At 39.2% G+C, this 14958-nt stretch overlaps 1 protein-coding gene and 1 non-coding gene across 2 annotated transcripts; both read left to right on the forward strand.

Annotated features, from left to right (window-relative positions):
• The first annotated feature begins 278 nt into the window (after positions 1 to 278).
• CTHRC1 (collagen triple helix repeat containing 1) lies at positions 279 to 12835 on the forward strand. Its single transcript, XM_003903050.3, has 4 exons — positions 279 to 579; positions 4705 to 4926; positions 7019 to 7235; positions 12325 to 12835. Exons 1-4 carry the CDS (start codon positions 430 to 432, stop codon positions 12465 to 12467), a joined length of 732 nt encoding a protein of 243 aa, XP_003903099.1. The 5' UTR covers positions 279 to 429; the 3' UTR covers positions 12468 to 12835.
• Positions 12836 to 14590: 1755 nt separating this feature from the next.
• On the forward strand, positions 14591 to 14697 carry LOC116268806. Its single transcript, XR_004175956.1, has one exon. It is a non-coding gene; the product is annotated as a U6 spliceosomal RNA (small nuclear RNA).
• The last annotated feature ends 261 nt before the right edge of the window (positions 14698 to 14958 follow it).

Raw genomic sequence — 14958 nt, forward strand, 5'->3', positions numbered from 1 at the left:
CCCAGATTAAGCCACGTGTCTCTACAATGTTCATTTAGGCGGCGCTGTCTTCCCTGCTGGAATCCCCAACCTGCGGCTCCTGACCACGGCCATCCTGCCCCGACCCTGCAGGCGGGCTCTCCACTGGGGTCTGCGCAGCCCCGCGGGGGTCCTGGCAGGCAGTGAGACTGCAGTGGGAGGGGGCGGGCCCGGCTCTCGGTCCGCCCCACGCCCGGCTCGGGGTGGGGGCTCGGGGCCTATTACGGGATGGAAGCTCCGGGTGTCGCGGGGGCGGGAGGTATTGAGGGAGGGAGAGAGGCGCGCGGGTGAAAGGCGCATTGATGCAGCCTGCGGCGGCCTCCGAGCGCGGCGGGGCCAGAAACTGACCACGTTCAGCTCCTCGGTCTCCTCCTCCGCCTCCAGCTCCGCGCTGCCGGGCAGCCGGGAGCCATGCGACCCCAGGGCCCCGCCGCCTCCCCGCAGCGGCTCCGAGGCCTCCTGCTGCTCCTGCTGCTGCAGCTGCCGGCGCCGTCGAGCGCCTCTGAGATCCCCAAGGGGAAGCAAAAGGCGCAGCTCCGGCAGAGGGAGGTGGTGGACCTGGTGAGTCCGGGGGAGCCGAGCCGGACCGCCGCTCTGGTGGAGGGGACCTGGCCGCGTGCCGCACGGGCAGGGCGTCAGTCTGGGTGTTGGGGGTGTCTGTCTGTACAGCTGTGTGTCGTGTGTCTTGCTGCGCCTGGGTGTCCTGCTTTTTATTTACAGGTAAAGAAGGACCTTGGTTATGCGTGCAGTGAGTCTTGGAACTCAGAGGCGAGACCAAAATGGGAGGCCATCGTGGAGCGGGCATGCGATATGGGCCCAGTGGGACTCCCTGAAGTACAGGGAGTCTCCCAATAATTTCTGGCCCCAGGGGGACCCTTTGGGAAGGGTGGGAGGGATAGGGCGGCAGTGAGGGTAGGATGAGGAGCTTGGGTAGGTCCGAAGTGGACCTGGGAAAAACCCTGGCCTCGCTGATCCCATGGACTTGGACCTGGGCCAGGGCGGTGCAACGTGTCCTTTGTTGGGGCTGGTGGCCACGTCTGCCTGCGAGAGAGAATAACAACCCCCACAAAGCATCCGTCCAACTCTTTGTAACTTGAAGACTATGAGTCACGTTGGGTCATCTTCCTAGGGAGTATGGGCTGCAATTTACTTTGTTGGACAACCACAGCTGGGACTAGGAATGGTTCAGAGGGTTTAAGGCCGGAAGGGGAAATGAAGGGGCCCGGCGCTAACCCCCTAAGGACCTGTTTTGCGTCTTCTGTTTAAACCAAATGGGCAGTCAGTCCTTACACACACCCTGGGTCTTCGGATGTGGACGCCCGGTAGGAGCATCACAGTCAAGCTGGGGAAAAAACAGTTTCCAGGAAACTGGAAATGAACGGCCGTGGTGCTTTCCAGGGGCTCATCTGTGGGAAGGTATGTTTGCTTAAAATCCTTCCCTCTGAAAATCAACAAACCCAGTGGAGGGCGGAGAGGTTCTCTGCCCTGTGATACGAGGGAGCCTTTCACAGCTACCATACTCCTTGGCATATCATAAACTTCAGTCTCACTTAAAGACAAACATGACTTACAGGCATTGCAAGACGTAAGTTGGGGCATTTTTTTTTTCTTAATTAAAAGAAAGTTTTGAATTTGTTAAGCTGCCATTTTAAACTGAGCTAATATACCAAGTTCCCTGGCAGCTAGTTCTATATTGGATTCAAAAGTGCTGGAAAAAAAAAATCCCCCCATTTCACTACAGCACTTTTTGGTGACAGGCTGTGTAATTTTGCTCCACAAAAGGGAACTATGTGTTCAGGCAACAGTTCTATTTTAAGTGTCCAAATTATTAAAACTGTACCAAATGAGTGTGGTTCATGTGTAGTTTGCATTTTATGAATTTATAGTTATGATACACAAAATGCCCATTTTTCCTGTGAAGCTTGCTATTTTTCCCCCTTCAAGGATTTACAGTACCTGTGGTTTCCCACAACTCTAGCCAGACTTGGAAAACATTTTGCAGTCAGGCTCAGGTGCATCCTGTAGGTTGAATTTGGTTTTGCTGACAGAAAAAGTCCACAGTCATTAAGGTTTCAACAGATTCTATAAAGCAACTTCTTTGTATAGGATCTTTCAAAGCTTTCCTTTCAAGCTTCCACCAAGGTCTGCCCCCTGGTGGCCAACGAAAGAAACAGGGGCGTATATAAGTGCGCTTCCCTTCAACATTTTTTTTTTTTCATTCCACAGACATTTACTGAGAGTACTAAGCATGTGTTGGGTTAGCATTTTAAAGTAGAAGACTGATGTAACACCTGTGGAATCGAGTCAAGTAAAGTTATATAGTCTCTGAAATGTATCTTTTAGATGAAAAGGTGAATAAAAATTCTCAATATGGCACGATGGACATGTTGGGCCAGATAATTCTTGTGGGGAGTGTCCTGTGCATTGTAGCATATTTGGCAGCATCCCTCGTTTGTACAGACTAGATGCCAGTAGCAATCCCCCCTGCCAAGTTGTGACAACCAAAAATGTCTCTAGACATAGCCAAGTGACCCCTGGAGGACAAAATTGTCGCCAGTTGAGATCCACTGATATATAAGAAAATAAAATTTAGTCGTGTAGCATCTTGCCCTGAGGGGAATAATGGTGAAAAAAATCAAAGAATATCAGAAGCAGTCTTATTCCCATTTGAAATGTATGTCTAAACATTGTATATATCTGCTTGTGAAAGTGAATTAAATTACTAAAATAAAAATAAAGTCTAAAACACACCAAACTTTTGAAATATTTTGCACTTTTAAAATACTTTATTTTGTGTATCTTTGAATACTTTTGTAATTGTTAAATGCTTTTTCTTTTCTTTCTTTTTTTTTTTTTTTTTTTTTTTTACTATTTCTCTGACAGTAAATGAGTAGTAGTGTCTTTTTCTTCTTACAGTCAGGAAAATGGCAATGTCAAAGACTAAAAAAATCATTTATCAAACCAAAACTCAAACTGGCGATGGAGAAGCAAATTGATTAGCAAACATCAGTCTAATTATATCGGATTTTTCCCAGATAACTATTGGATTTTATCATCCAATCCCAGATACTGTTGTCAAAAGATAAGCTTTGAAGTTACTTTAATATCTAAGAAACTTTGGTTTTTGTTTTCATTGGAAAGTATAGTTATACAGAATGATAATACTAGGCAACTTACACAATTAGAGGAAATGTTAGAGTAAAAATTTAAATGGATTGCCTTGGGTTTTGGAGTGTCTAATAATGGCACCTTTGTTCCTAGCTGAACCAATTCAGGTGTAGACACAGGAATTAGACAGGTGGAGCACAAGATATCACCTTTACCACTGATCATACAGCATTGGCATGTATGGCTTATGTGTGCTAGGCTGGTGGGTTTGCTAATGCTCTCTTCCCCAGGTCTAGACCCTGAAAGGTCCACCCAGGGCAGTGGACACACTTACCCAGAGTCGCTGCCTTGCAGTGGTCTTGGGGGAATCATAGAAATAATAATGGCTGACACACGCAGTGTTTACTGTGTTCCAGGCATTGTTCTAAGCACATTTTATATATTATTCACTTAAATCTCATACAAACCCTATAAAGTAAGACTCTTTATTATCATCCACATTTTACAGATAAGGAAACAGGCACCAAAATGTTGAGTAACTTGCCCTGTCTCACAGAGCTAATGTAAGGTGGCGCCGGGATAAAATCCAAAGAAACTGGCTCTAGAATTCATGCATTAGATGCTACAAGATATCCTTCCCCAAAACTAACATACAGAATCCTAGTCCTTACAGACAGACTGACAGATTGTGAATAGTCCCCTGTTGGGAACTAACCTGAAACTAGGGCACTTACTGCTTCTCCTTGGGGAGGAGGGGTGGGATGAGAGGCCAGAAATGTTAAGCACTGCTTCCCCCACTTAAAAACAGGGAGAAGCGGCCGGGCGTGGTGGCTCACCCCTGTAATCCCAGCACTTCGGGAGGCCGAGGCGGGCGGATCACGAGGTCAGGAGATCGAGACCATCCTGGCTAACACGGTGAAACCCCGTCTCTACTAAAAAAAAAAAAAAAAAAAAAAAAAAAAAACCGGAAGAAGCAGGGATTTCCATATCCAAGTTGGAGATACTGCCAGTACAAGATAATTATTAACTCTTAAGATTTTATTTTATAATTATGTTCCCTAGGAATTTATCTTAGGGAAATAATTCAAAAGAAGAAAAAGGCTATATGGATACAAATAATATTCATAAGAAAAAAGTAGAAATAAACTATGTATCCAAAAATAGTGCAATGTTTGCATAAAACTGTAAAAGTCCAGGTCTCTTTGCAAGATACAGAGTTAGAAGAAAAAAGCAGAATATCAAATTATTTCCACCTTGGAATACAGCTATTTAAAATTGTATATGCTTATAATAAGCAGTAGAAGGGAGCAGGTAAATGAAATAATTTTGTCCTCCTCTGATGTGTGTGTGTGTACCTGTGTGTGTGTAAAGTTTGTGCACTAAAAAATATGAAAGAAATCACAATATTTTAGAAATAATTTGAAAATGAATTCTCTATAATAACTCATCTAGAACATGGGCATGTGATATGAAGGGATTCTTGACTCCAAGTGCTCAAAATAAATGCAATTCTAATCATACTGAGTCTTTGACTCTTAAGTAGTGAGAGTTTTCTTTGCCTTTTCTTTTTCATTATAGTATAATGGAATGTGCTTACAAGGGCCAGCAGGAGTGCCTGGTCGAGATGGGAGCCCTGGGGCCAATGGCATTCCGGGTACCCCTGGGATTCCAGGTCGGGATGGATTCAAAGGAGAAAAGGGGGAATGTTTGAGGGAAAGCTTTGAGGAGTCCTGGACACCCAACTACAAGCAGTGTTCATGGAGTTCACTGAATTATGGCATAGATCTTGGGAAAATTGCGGTAAGTAAAGTTTGAATTATTTTAAAATTGAAGCAAAATTTAAGGGTTTTCATATTTTAGTGTTAATTTTTAGGTGACATATTATTATTATTTTTTAACTAAAAAGACTTAAAGAAGAGAAGTATGTAGCATGTGACTTTTAATCTAAAACTAATGAAAAACTTTATAACATTTCAGAATTAATTTCATACAGATATTTCTAAGACAAATGCATATGATTTTAACCATAGTATCTAAAATACTTTTTAAAAATGCAAACAAAAGAGAGCATATGTGTCTATGTTGGACAGTAAGCAACTTTCCAGTCTTATCCTAAAGTAAATTTAAATTTAGTCTAAGAAATTTTGCCCTGGCTTCAGACATAAAGGTGGGAAACAATTTCCAAGAAATTACCACATTGATCTGGAAGCAGAAGTCCATTGGTGTTTGTCTTTATTCAGGTAGCATGCCCAGCTTAAAACTGCTAAGCCTAAGAGAAGTGAAATGGGTTAGATGTGAGGTACTACAGCAATTATTTTAAGTTATTCTGCAACATTAAGGCTGAGAGGTGGGGAATTACTCAAAATAGCCTGTCTGGTAATGTATTTTGACTAATGTTTCAGTCACTTTGATTAGTGTTTGCTTCAAAAGTAATTGGCAAGTCCACTGGCATGGAAGAAAGTTGAAGAAGTTGATGCTATTTATAAGCCTCTTTTCTCTTGTTGATCAACTCTGTACATGGTTCCATATTCACAGCATATTACTTCATGATTTTGCTGCTACCATCAAGCAATTACAAGAAATTTTCATTTCATAAAACTCTAAGATTTTAAGATGCACTCTGTATAATCCCTGTTCCTTATCTCAGCTTTTTCTGCTGTATTATCTATAAGAGTTTGAGACTGTCTTGATTTAACTGTTTTGTGATAGAATTTCTATGTAGCTTCCATAGTTATGATGACTCTGACCTTTTCTGTGTTCATGTGTGTTTCTAGAAAGCATTTTTGTTAAAATATTCCCTAGTTATTTAAACATCTGACATTGATAGACTGGTTGTTTATAGTTGTTCATCAAAAGTTACCGAGTTCTTTCTAAAAGCTATCCTTGTGGGTTCTGAATTATTAATATATTTTCAAGTTCCTTTTAGCAATGGTCAGGATGGGTATGGGAACCTTCTACAAGTAAATGATAATAGGTCCATGAGCCAATAGACAGTCAAATTTGCAACGACCAATGAGAAAATAAGCAAACAAGAAACCTGGGCCTTATCATTGTGTCATATAGATAAAGACTAAAAACTCTGCCTATCCTTTACTCCCTTATACTGTATGCTGTTGCTCGAAAAGAAACAGATCAAGAGTGAATACAAATGGACAGCACTAGTCTAGAATGTAAGTTCCATGAGGGTAGGGATTCTGGTTTGTTAACTGCTCTATCTGTACCATCTAGCACATAGCTGGGGCTCAGTAAGTATTTTTTGAATACAAAAAAAGAGGAAATATATAAATTGAGTTTATCAAGAGTACTAAAGGTTAGCCTTTTTTGGTAAATCTGAAAGATACCCTCAATGGGGTGAAAAGTTCTAAGAAAGCTGCAATTTGATTTTCTTAGAGTTTCTATATCAAAATCTCTTATCTAGCTTGCAGAAAATCTCTCTCCCTCCATAAAAGTTAAGCTTTCTTTTTTTTTTTTTTTTTTTAATTTTTTTGAGACAGTCTTACTCTCTTGCCCAGGCTAAAGTGCAGTGGCACAATTTCGACTTACTGCAACCTCCACTTCCCAGGTTCAAGTGATTCTCACATCTCAGCCTCCCAAGTAACTGGGATTACAGGCATGCGCTGCACCACACCCAGCTAATTTTTTGTATTTTTAGTAGAGTTGGGTTTCGCCATGTTGGCCAGGCTTGTCTCGGACCCCTGGCCTCAAGTAATCTGTCCCCCTCGGCCTCCCAAAGTACTGGGTTTACAGGCATGAGCCACCGTGCCCGGCCGAGTTAAACTTTTTAAATACATTTTGGGGAAAAGGATAGTTAAGTAAAATTCACCAATCTCAAAAGCTCTTTTTAATTAGAATAGAAAATGTTCATTAAATCCTATTTCTATGTTTGTGACAGGAGTGTACATTTACAAAGATGCGTTCAAACAGTGCTCTAAGAGTTTTGTTCAGTGGCTCACTTCGGCTAAAATGCAGAAATGCATGCTGTCAGCGTTGGTATTTCACATTCAATGGAGCTGAATGTTCAGGACCTCTTCCCATTGAAGCTATCATTTATTTGGACCAAGGAAGCCCTGAAATGAATTCAACAATTAATATTCATCGCACTTCTTCTGGTATGTAAAATTGTGACATTGTAAGATGTGCCTCAGATCTAAGTAAGATTAGTTTTGAGTCCCACTATCATGTTGGTTCACTAGCCTACTGTAAAGGTACCTCTACAAGTTTTCAATGCATGGTTCTTCACCCTGGGTTGTACTTCTGCATTACCTCTCGATCTTTTAAAAATATATAGATGTCTGGGCCTTATCTCTGATGAACTGACTCAGAATCTCTAGCCGTAAGACCATAGCTTCTGTGTTTTGTTTGTTTGTTTGTTTTTTAATATTATACTTTAAGTTCTAGGGTACATGTGCACAATGCGCAGGTTTGTTACATATGTATACATGTGCCATGTTGGTGTGCTGCACCCATTAACTCGTCATTTACATTAGGTATATCTCCTAATGTTATCCCTCCCCCTCCCTACTCCCCACAATAGGCCCTGGTGTGTGATGTTCCCCTTCCTGTGTCCAAGTGATCTCATTGTTCAATTCCCACCTACAAGTGAGAACATGCGGTGTTTGGTTTTCTGTTCTTGTGATAGTTTGCTGAGAATGATGGTTTCCAGCTGCATCCATGTCCCTACAAAGGACACGAACTCATCCTTTTTATGGCTGCATAGTATTCCATGGTGTATATGTGCCACATTTTCTTAATCATAGCTCCGATCAAGACTGATGGACATGTATGGCTTGATTCCAAGTCTTTGCTATTGTGAATAGTGCCACAATAAACATACATGTGCATGTGTCTTTATAGCAGCATGATTTATAATCCTTTGGGTATATACCCAGTAATGCGATGGCTGGGTCATATGGCATTTCTAGTTCTAGATCCTTGAGGAATCGCCATACTGTTTTCCACAATGGTTGAACTAGTTTACAATCCCACCAACAGTGTAAAAGTGTTCCTATTTCTCCACATCCTCTCCAGCACCTGTTGTTTCCTGACTTATTAATGATTGCCATTCTGACTGGTGTGAGATGGTATCTCATTGTGGTTTTGATTTGCGTTTCTCTGATGGCCAGTGATGACGAGCATTTTTTCATGTGTCTGTTGGCTGTATGAATATCTTCTTTTGAGATCCCCTGGTGATTCTGATGTGCCCCAGGCTTGAAAATCAATGAGTTAAATGACATGGAAAAATAGCCAGTAATGCTATAGAGCAGTGATCTTTCAACTTTGGCTGCATGTTGGGCTCACTTTAGGAACTGTGGAAACTTTAAAAAGAAATGCCCATCCCACCCTTCCAGAGAGTTAGATTTAATAGGTCTGGGTGCAGACTTGGCAATGGGACTTTCTAAATATTTCTTGGTTGGCCGGGCATGGTGGCTCACACCTGAAATCCTAGCACTTTCAGAGGCTGATGCGGGCAATCACTTGAGCCTAGCAGTTTGAGACAAACCTGGGCAACATAGTGAAACCCCATCTCTACAAACAAACAAACAAACAAACAAACAAAAAAACAAAACAAAACAATTAGTCCCAACTGCTAGGGAGGCTGAGGTGGGAGGATGGCTTCAGCCCAGGAGGTGGAGGTTGCAGTGAGCTGAGGCTGCCCCACTGCACTCCATCCTGAGTGATGACAGTGAGTCCCAGTCTCAAAAAAAAAAAAAAAAAAAAAAAAAAAAAAATCTCCTGGTTATTCTAATGTTCAGCCAAAATTGAGAACCACTGGCTCAGACTAACTGATTTTTCTGCCTTATCCTTTAAAAGGGTGGATACTGTCTGCTGAATCTGTAAAAGAGAAAATTTTTATACTGTTTCTGTATTCTCTGTTTCTACCTAGTATGAGAAAAAAGACATTCAGTGGTCACTTAAACTGTCAGAAAAATATCATTGGGTTGTTTTATGTACTTATGTATTTGTTTGTTTATTTATTTATTTATTTTAGAGACAGGGTCTTACTCTGTTGCTCAGCCTGGAGTACAGTGGCAGGATCATAGCTCACTGCAACTTTGAACACTTGACCTCAAGTGATCCTGCTGCTCAGCTTCCCGAAGTGCTGTGATTACAGGCATGAGCCACCATGCCCAGCCTATTTGTTCTATTTTAAGATTCATTAAAGAAAGTTTAGAAAATACCAGAAGTAGAAGAGTTAAAAAAACAAAAAACAAAACAAAACAAAAACTATTAATCTCATCCTCTAGAGACACCACTATCAATATTTGGTTGTCGGCCATTTTGGTTTCTTGAGTTGTGGTGGATGGCACACCATGATGGCACAGCCTGGTAGCATCAGCAAGTTATATTCATACTGTTATATTCATATGCCTTTTCACATAAGAAAAATAAGAAACTGTACATATGGTTAGCATCATTCCCTTAATTTCTTGGAGAGATTTTTCACTAATCTTATACTTAAAAATGGTTGAGGGGAGGGAGGAGATAATCTCACTCTTCCCTTCCCTCAGAAATAACATTTCAGCATGATTTGGGGCTCCAAGTCAGATACTGAACCCCAAAACCAATTTATTCCTAAGCAATCAAGGGCATGCCCTCCACATTTTCCCTCAGATCCTCACAATATCCTTAAAACATAAAGAAGAGATTTTAACCCCCTCTCTTTGCATATTGAGAAACCCAGGGAAATACAGCATCTTACACAGGAAAGTAGAATCAGTGTTCAGGAGAGCAGAAACTGACTCCCTGTTCTCTTGGCTTCCAGTTCTCTTTGTAATCAGATTAAAAACCTTCTTCACTAAGTCCTTAGATACATGCTTCCCATCTAAGAAACAGTCTTTAAAATAAGAATCTAGATATTAAAAATAAAATTTGATTAGGAAGTGATATGTTTAGACAGTAGTTGATATAAGCAACTTACATTCTATTCTGTTATCTTTAAGGTATGTGTTAATATTTTGCTAATGTAAGCCCTTAGGCCCAGGAACTGTGACCTATACATGCATATACTTTATAAATAATTTAACATAGCATTTCCCAACCATTGTGTGCAAACTCATTTGGTGTGATCAGTTGGGTGGAGTGTCACAAGTAATTTGTTATGAACAGTTTTGTATTATTGTGGGTTAAAAGTTATCTCTGTAATAGAATCACTTTCTCTGACATACTGATAGTCTCTCTTAAGGGAAAGGAAAGGGGTGCACTTACAGTTAGCATATCAGAGTATGGCTTAAAGCCTTGATATGCCCATGGGAGTTTGACAAATGGTTGTCATCTGTTACATGGGTCTAAGAGGAAAACAGGTTGAGAACTCCCAATCCAACATATCGTTTTCACTTAACAAGCTATCATACTACATTATCACAGCAAAAATATTCATTCAACATTATTTCATCTGCTAAAGACCATGAAGTGACCATTTGACTCTCCTTAGATGAGGCTGATGCAAGATCCAAGCTTGTGTGATGTCCTTAGGCCATAGGGGGAAGTGAACAAGTTTCTAGGCCATGGCTGTCAAGACCTTGGGAAAACATGAGCATTTCTAGGCATTTCCACTTGTCATGGTACTAAGAGTACCAGATTAAATGGGATTGTGGGCCTACTATTTAGTTCCCCCAACTTGGGAAGAGGCCTGAACCAGAGACAGGTCCCTGGATTCTGAGAGACTTGCCTTGGATTTACTCCTGTGATAGTTTAGGTAAGTAGATTGCTTCAGACCTACATCCCTGGGTCTCAGCAGGAATGCACTAACCTCAATCAAATAGGAAGCCTAACCAGTCACATGAAGTCATCCACTACAGCACTTATATATCAGGATTCATTTTCTTTCTTTTTTTAAATTATTATTATACTTTGAGTTCTAGGGTACATGTACACAACATGCAGGTTTGTTACATAGGTCTACATGTGCCATGTTGGTTTGCTGCACCCATTAACTCATCATTTACATTAGGTATTTCTCCTAATGCTATCCCTCCCCCTGCCCCCAACCCCACGACAGGCCCGGGGTGTGATGTTCCCTGCCCTGTGTCCAGGTGTTCTCATTGTTCAATTCCCACCTACGAGTGAGCAAACTATCACAAGGACAGAAAACCAGGATTCATTTTCTTAAAGAATCTGCCAACCTACAGTTTCTTCTCCAGCTTTACACATACATTAAAGGTACCATGTCTTTTTGCCTGCTAAAATGGTCACTAAGGGATTTTTTTTTTTTAATTTAAGAGAAGACTTTGGTAAGATGGAATGCAACTTGTATTGTTAGTAGTTGAAAGTCCAGAGGACATGTGAAAAGGTACATAATTATAATGCATAAAAACACAGAGGAAAAGCAGGTTTTTTTTTTTTTTTTTTTTTGGGTTTATGTTTTTTCACTATGAGGAAATTCTGTGTAAAATGGGATTCCTAGATTGAAGGACTGGTGTAATGATTATGTAGAATTTCTTTTAATGTTATAAAAGTTATTTCTTCTGGTGGGCACAGTGGCTCACGCCTGTAATCCCAGCACTTTGGGAGGCCGAAGTGGGCAGATCATGAGATCAGGAGATCAAGACCATCCTAGCTAACACGGTGAAACCTCATCTCTACTAAAAATACAAAAAATTAGCCAGGTGTGGAGGCACGTGCCTGTAGTCCCAGCTACTCAGGAGGCTGAGACAGGAGAATTGCTCGAACCTGGGAGGCGGAGGTTGCAGTTCGCTGAGATCGCGCCAGTGCACTCCAGCCTGGGCGACAGAGTGAGACTCCATCTCAAAAAAAAAAAGTTATTTCGTCTACTTGTCTAGCATCACTTATCAGCAGATAAGTGTTGGAAAGCGTTTTCTTTTTTAAAAAAGACTTGCATATCAAATGAAAGTCTTGGCTTCTAAAAGTATATATAGCCCTTCTTTGTTTACTCAAATAAATTGCTGTTTTAAGTTATCTCTGTAACTATACAAATTCTGGTTTTAAGATTGAAACCTATAAGAACACTGACTGTTAAACTTGTATCATAGAATGGATATGTATACATCTTTTAAAAATATTTATGTATCAATTTAGAAAAAGAGGACTTTATTATGAAAACCTTATCAAGTATTAGAATGTTTAAGTAGCATTACATTAAACAGAATTACAAACTAGCTTTCTAAAGTTATAAAATGTAACTAAAGGATTTTGCTCTTTGTTCAAAAGAAAGATGTAACTTTCATCTTTGTCTTGCAGTGGAAGGACTTTGTGAAGGAATTGGTGCTGGATTAGTAGATGTTGCTATCTGGGTTGGCACTTGTTCAGATTACCCAAAAGGAGATGCTTCTACTGGATGGAATTCAGTTTCTCGCATCATTATTGAAGAACTACCAAAATAAATGCTTTAATTTTCATTTGCTACCTCTTTTTTTTATTATACCTTGGAATGGTTCATTTAAGTGACATTTTAAATAAGTTTATGTAATAAACATGGTTACAGACCAAAGTGTGACTTCACACTGTCTTTAAATCTAGCATTATTCATTTTACTTCAATCAAAAGTGGTTTCAATATTTTTTTTAGTTGATTAGAATACTTCATAGTCACATTATCTCAACCTATAATGTGGAATATTGTCGTGGTCTTTAGTTTTTTCTCTTAGTATAGCATTTTTTAAAAAATATCTAAGCTACCAATCTTTGTACAATTTGTAAATGTTAAGAAGTTTTTATATCAGTTAAATAAAAATTATTTCCAACAACCTTAATATCTTTAAATTAATTGCCACTAAAATTGGAGTTTCTAGTACGCTATATCTGAAAAGCTTAACATAAATCCAATTTGTATTTATTCATTTAACTCTCATTTATATAATTTTTAGTACATGTATAATACGGTTCCATTTTTAAAGGAATACAAAGAGAAAGTGGTATTTATGTGTCAGGAAATATATCAGCACTTTAGGAATTTTATCTTTATTTAACAAAGAGTAACAAAGGATGGATTCTATCCTCAAATTCCTTACCATTTGGTAGAGAAAATCAGACATATATAGAAATGACAATAAATTAAAGGTTAATATGTTGATTACTATAAAAGTGTTGAAGTGGGTGATGTGGTTCAAAGGAAGAGTGATCATTTCTGGCTGAGGTGATCAGAAAAAAATCCATGAAGGCAGTATACATATAAGATTGGTGAAGTTAAGTAAATTCTGGGCTTGAATTGGAAGTAGCTGTATGAACTCATAAAGTACTTTATCTTAAAAAAGCTACAAAACAATAACAAAATCTAGCTTTGTTTACTGAAAAGGCCCAGAAACAATTACCTATCCAGTAATGCCCAGAATGTGATCTCTACACTCCCATTTCCTATTAAAAGGAACTAAAAATCATTGAAGAAATGGGAGATTTCACCTATGGGGCAGGAAATGTACAATATGACCGTGGAACATTTTGTCATACTGGAAAACAAGGCAGCTATGAAAAACAACTCAAAAAGATCCAAGAGCCAACTCCAATTGGTTCTCACTGTTAAAGATGATACAATTTAAGCATCAATAAAGAGAATAACTGCAATGGTTTAAAACATCAAATATGTTTAAATACATGAGTTCATAATATATTAAAATAAAAATTATTGGTCAACTTACAGTATGCCAGCAAACCAACTTGTTACTTTGAAAATTGGTAAATAGAACCAAACATTTCTTCTGCTTTCTCTGTATGTACTGTATCTCTGAGTAACCAAATAGTTGATGAAGGGAAATTTCTCTTTCTAAAAGTATACATACATACACACAATATTATATGTCTTATAGTAACATCACATGTTGGTGGTATAGTTTGTAAATGAAGAAAGAATGATAAAATTCCAATACTATCTTTTTTTAAACCCCTCATGAAGGGACCTAGTAATGAACATCAATGACTGATAACATTCTCAAAAGAGATAGACCAGCTATGTCCCTCTAATGAAAGTATATAACAGCACTTAGGAAGTAGTTATCCAAGACACAAGCAAGCCAGGATCTGATTTAGCCTCTAGTTCTAACCATTAATTTGTGGGAAATACAGGGGATAGAAGAGCATGTTCATTGACACCACAGGGATATAATCAGCAAAATCCAGACTGTGGGAAACTTGAATGACATAGTTGATGATATTAAATAATTATTACTTATGCCTGGTAATAGTATTGTGGTTCTTTTTAAATAGTACTTTTATCTTTTAGAGATACTGAAATATTTAAGGTAAAGTGATGTGACATCTTGAGTTTGCTTCAGAATAATCTAGAAATGGGAAGTAGAAGGAGATATTATTTCTAGATGAAATAATATTGCAGATAGGGAAATGTTAACCAAGATGGGTAAAAATTTTGACAAGTGGGGAAAGTTGTTAAGAATAGTTTTGGTAGAGGCAAGAACATTAGTGAAAACACTGGGGTATTAATAAAACAGAAATTATGTTTTTAGGTGGGTTGAGCTTAAGTAATGTGTGTAGAAACAGTAAGAGACAAAGGTGGTGTGCTCATTTCGGCAGCACATATACTAAAATTGGAATGATACATAGAAGATTAGCATGGCCCCTGTGCAAGGATGACATGCTAATTCATGAAGCGTTCCATATTTTTGCTGGTACCATTCTTTCTGAAACTATTCCAAACAATAGACAAAGAGGGAAACTTCCCTAACTCATTGCATGAGGCCAGCATCATCCTGATACCAAAACCTGGCAGAAACATAACAAAAAAAGAAAATTTCAAGCCAGTATCTCTGATGAACATCAATGCAAAAATCCTCAATAAAATACTGGCAAACCAAATCCAGCAGCACATTAAAAAGCTTATCCACTATGATCAGGTTGGCTTCATCCCTATACACAAATCAATAAA

The sequence above is a fragment of the Papio anubis genome, chromosome 8 (assembly GCF_008728515.1).
Source record: "Papio anubis isolate 15944 chromosome 8, Panubis1.0, whole genome shotgun sequence".
In the NCBI taxonomy this organism is placed as follows: domain Eukaryota; kingdom Metazoa; phylum Chordata; class Mammalia; order Primates; family Cercopithecidae; genus Papio; species Papio anubis.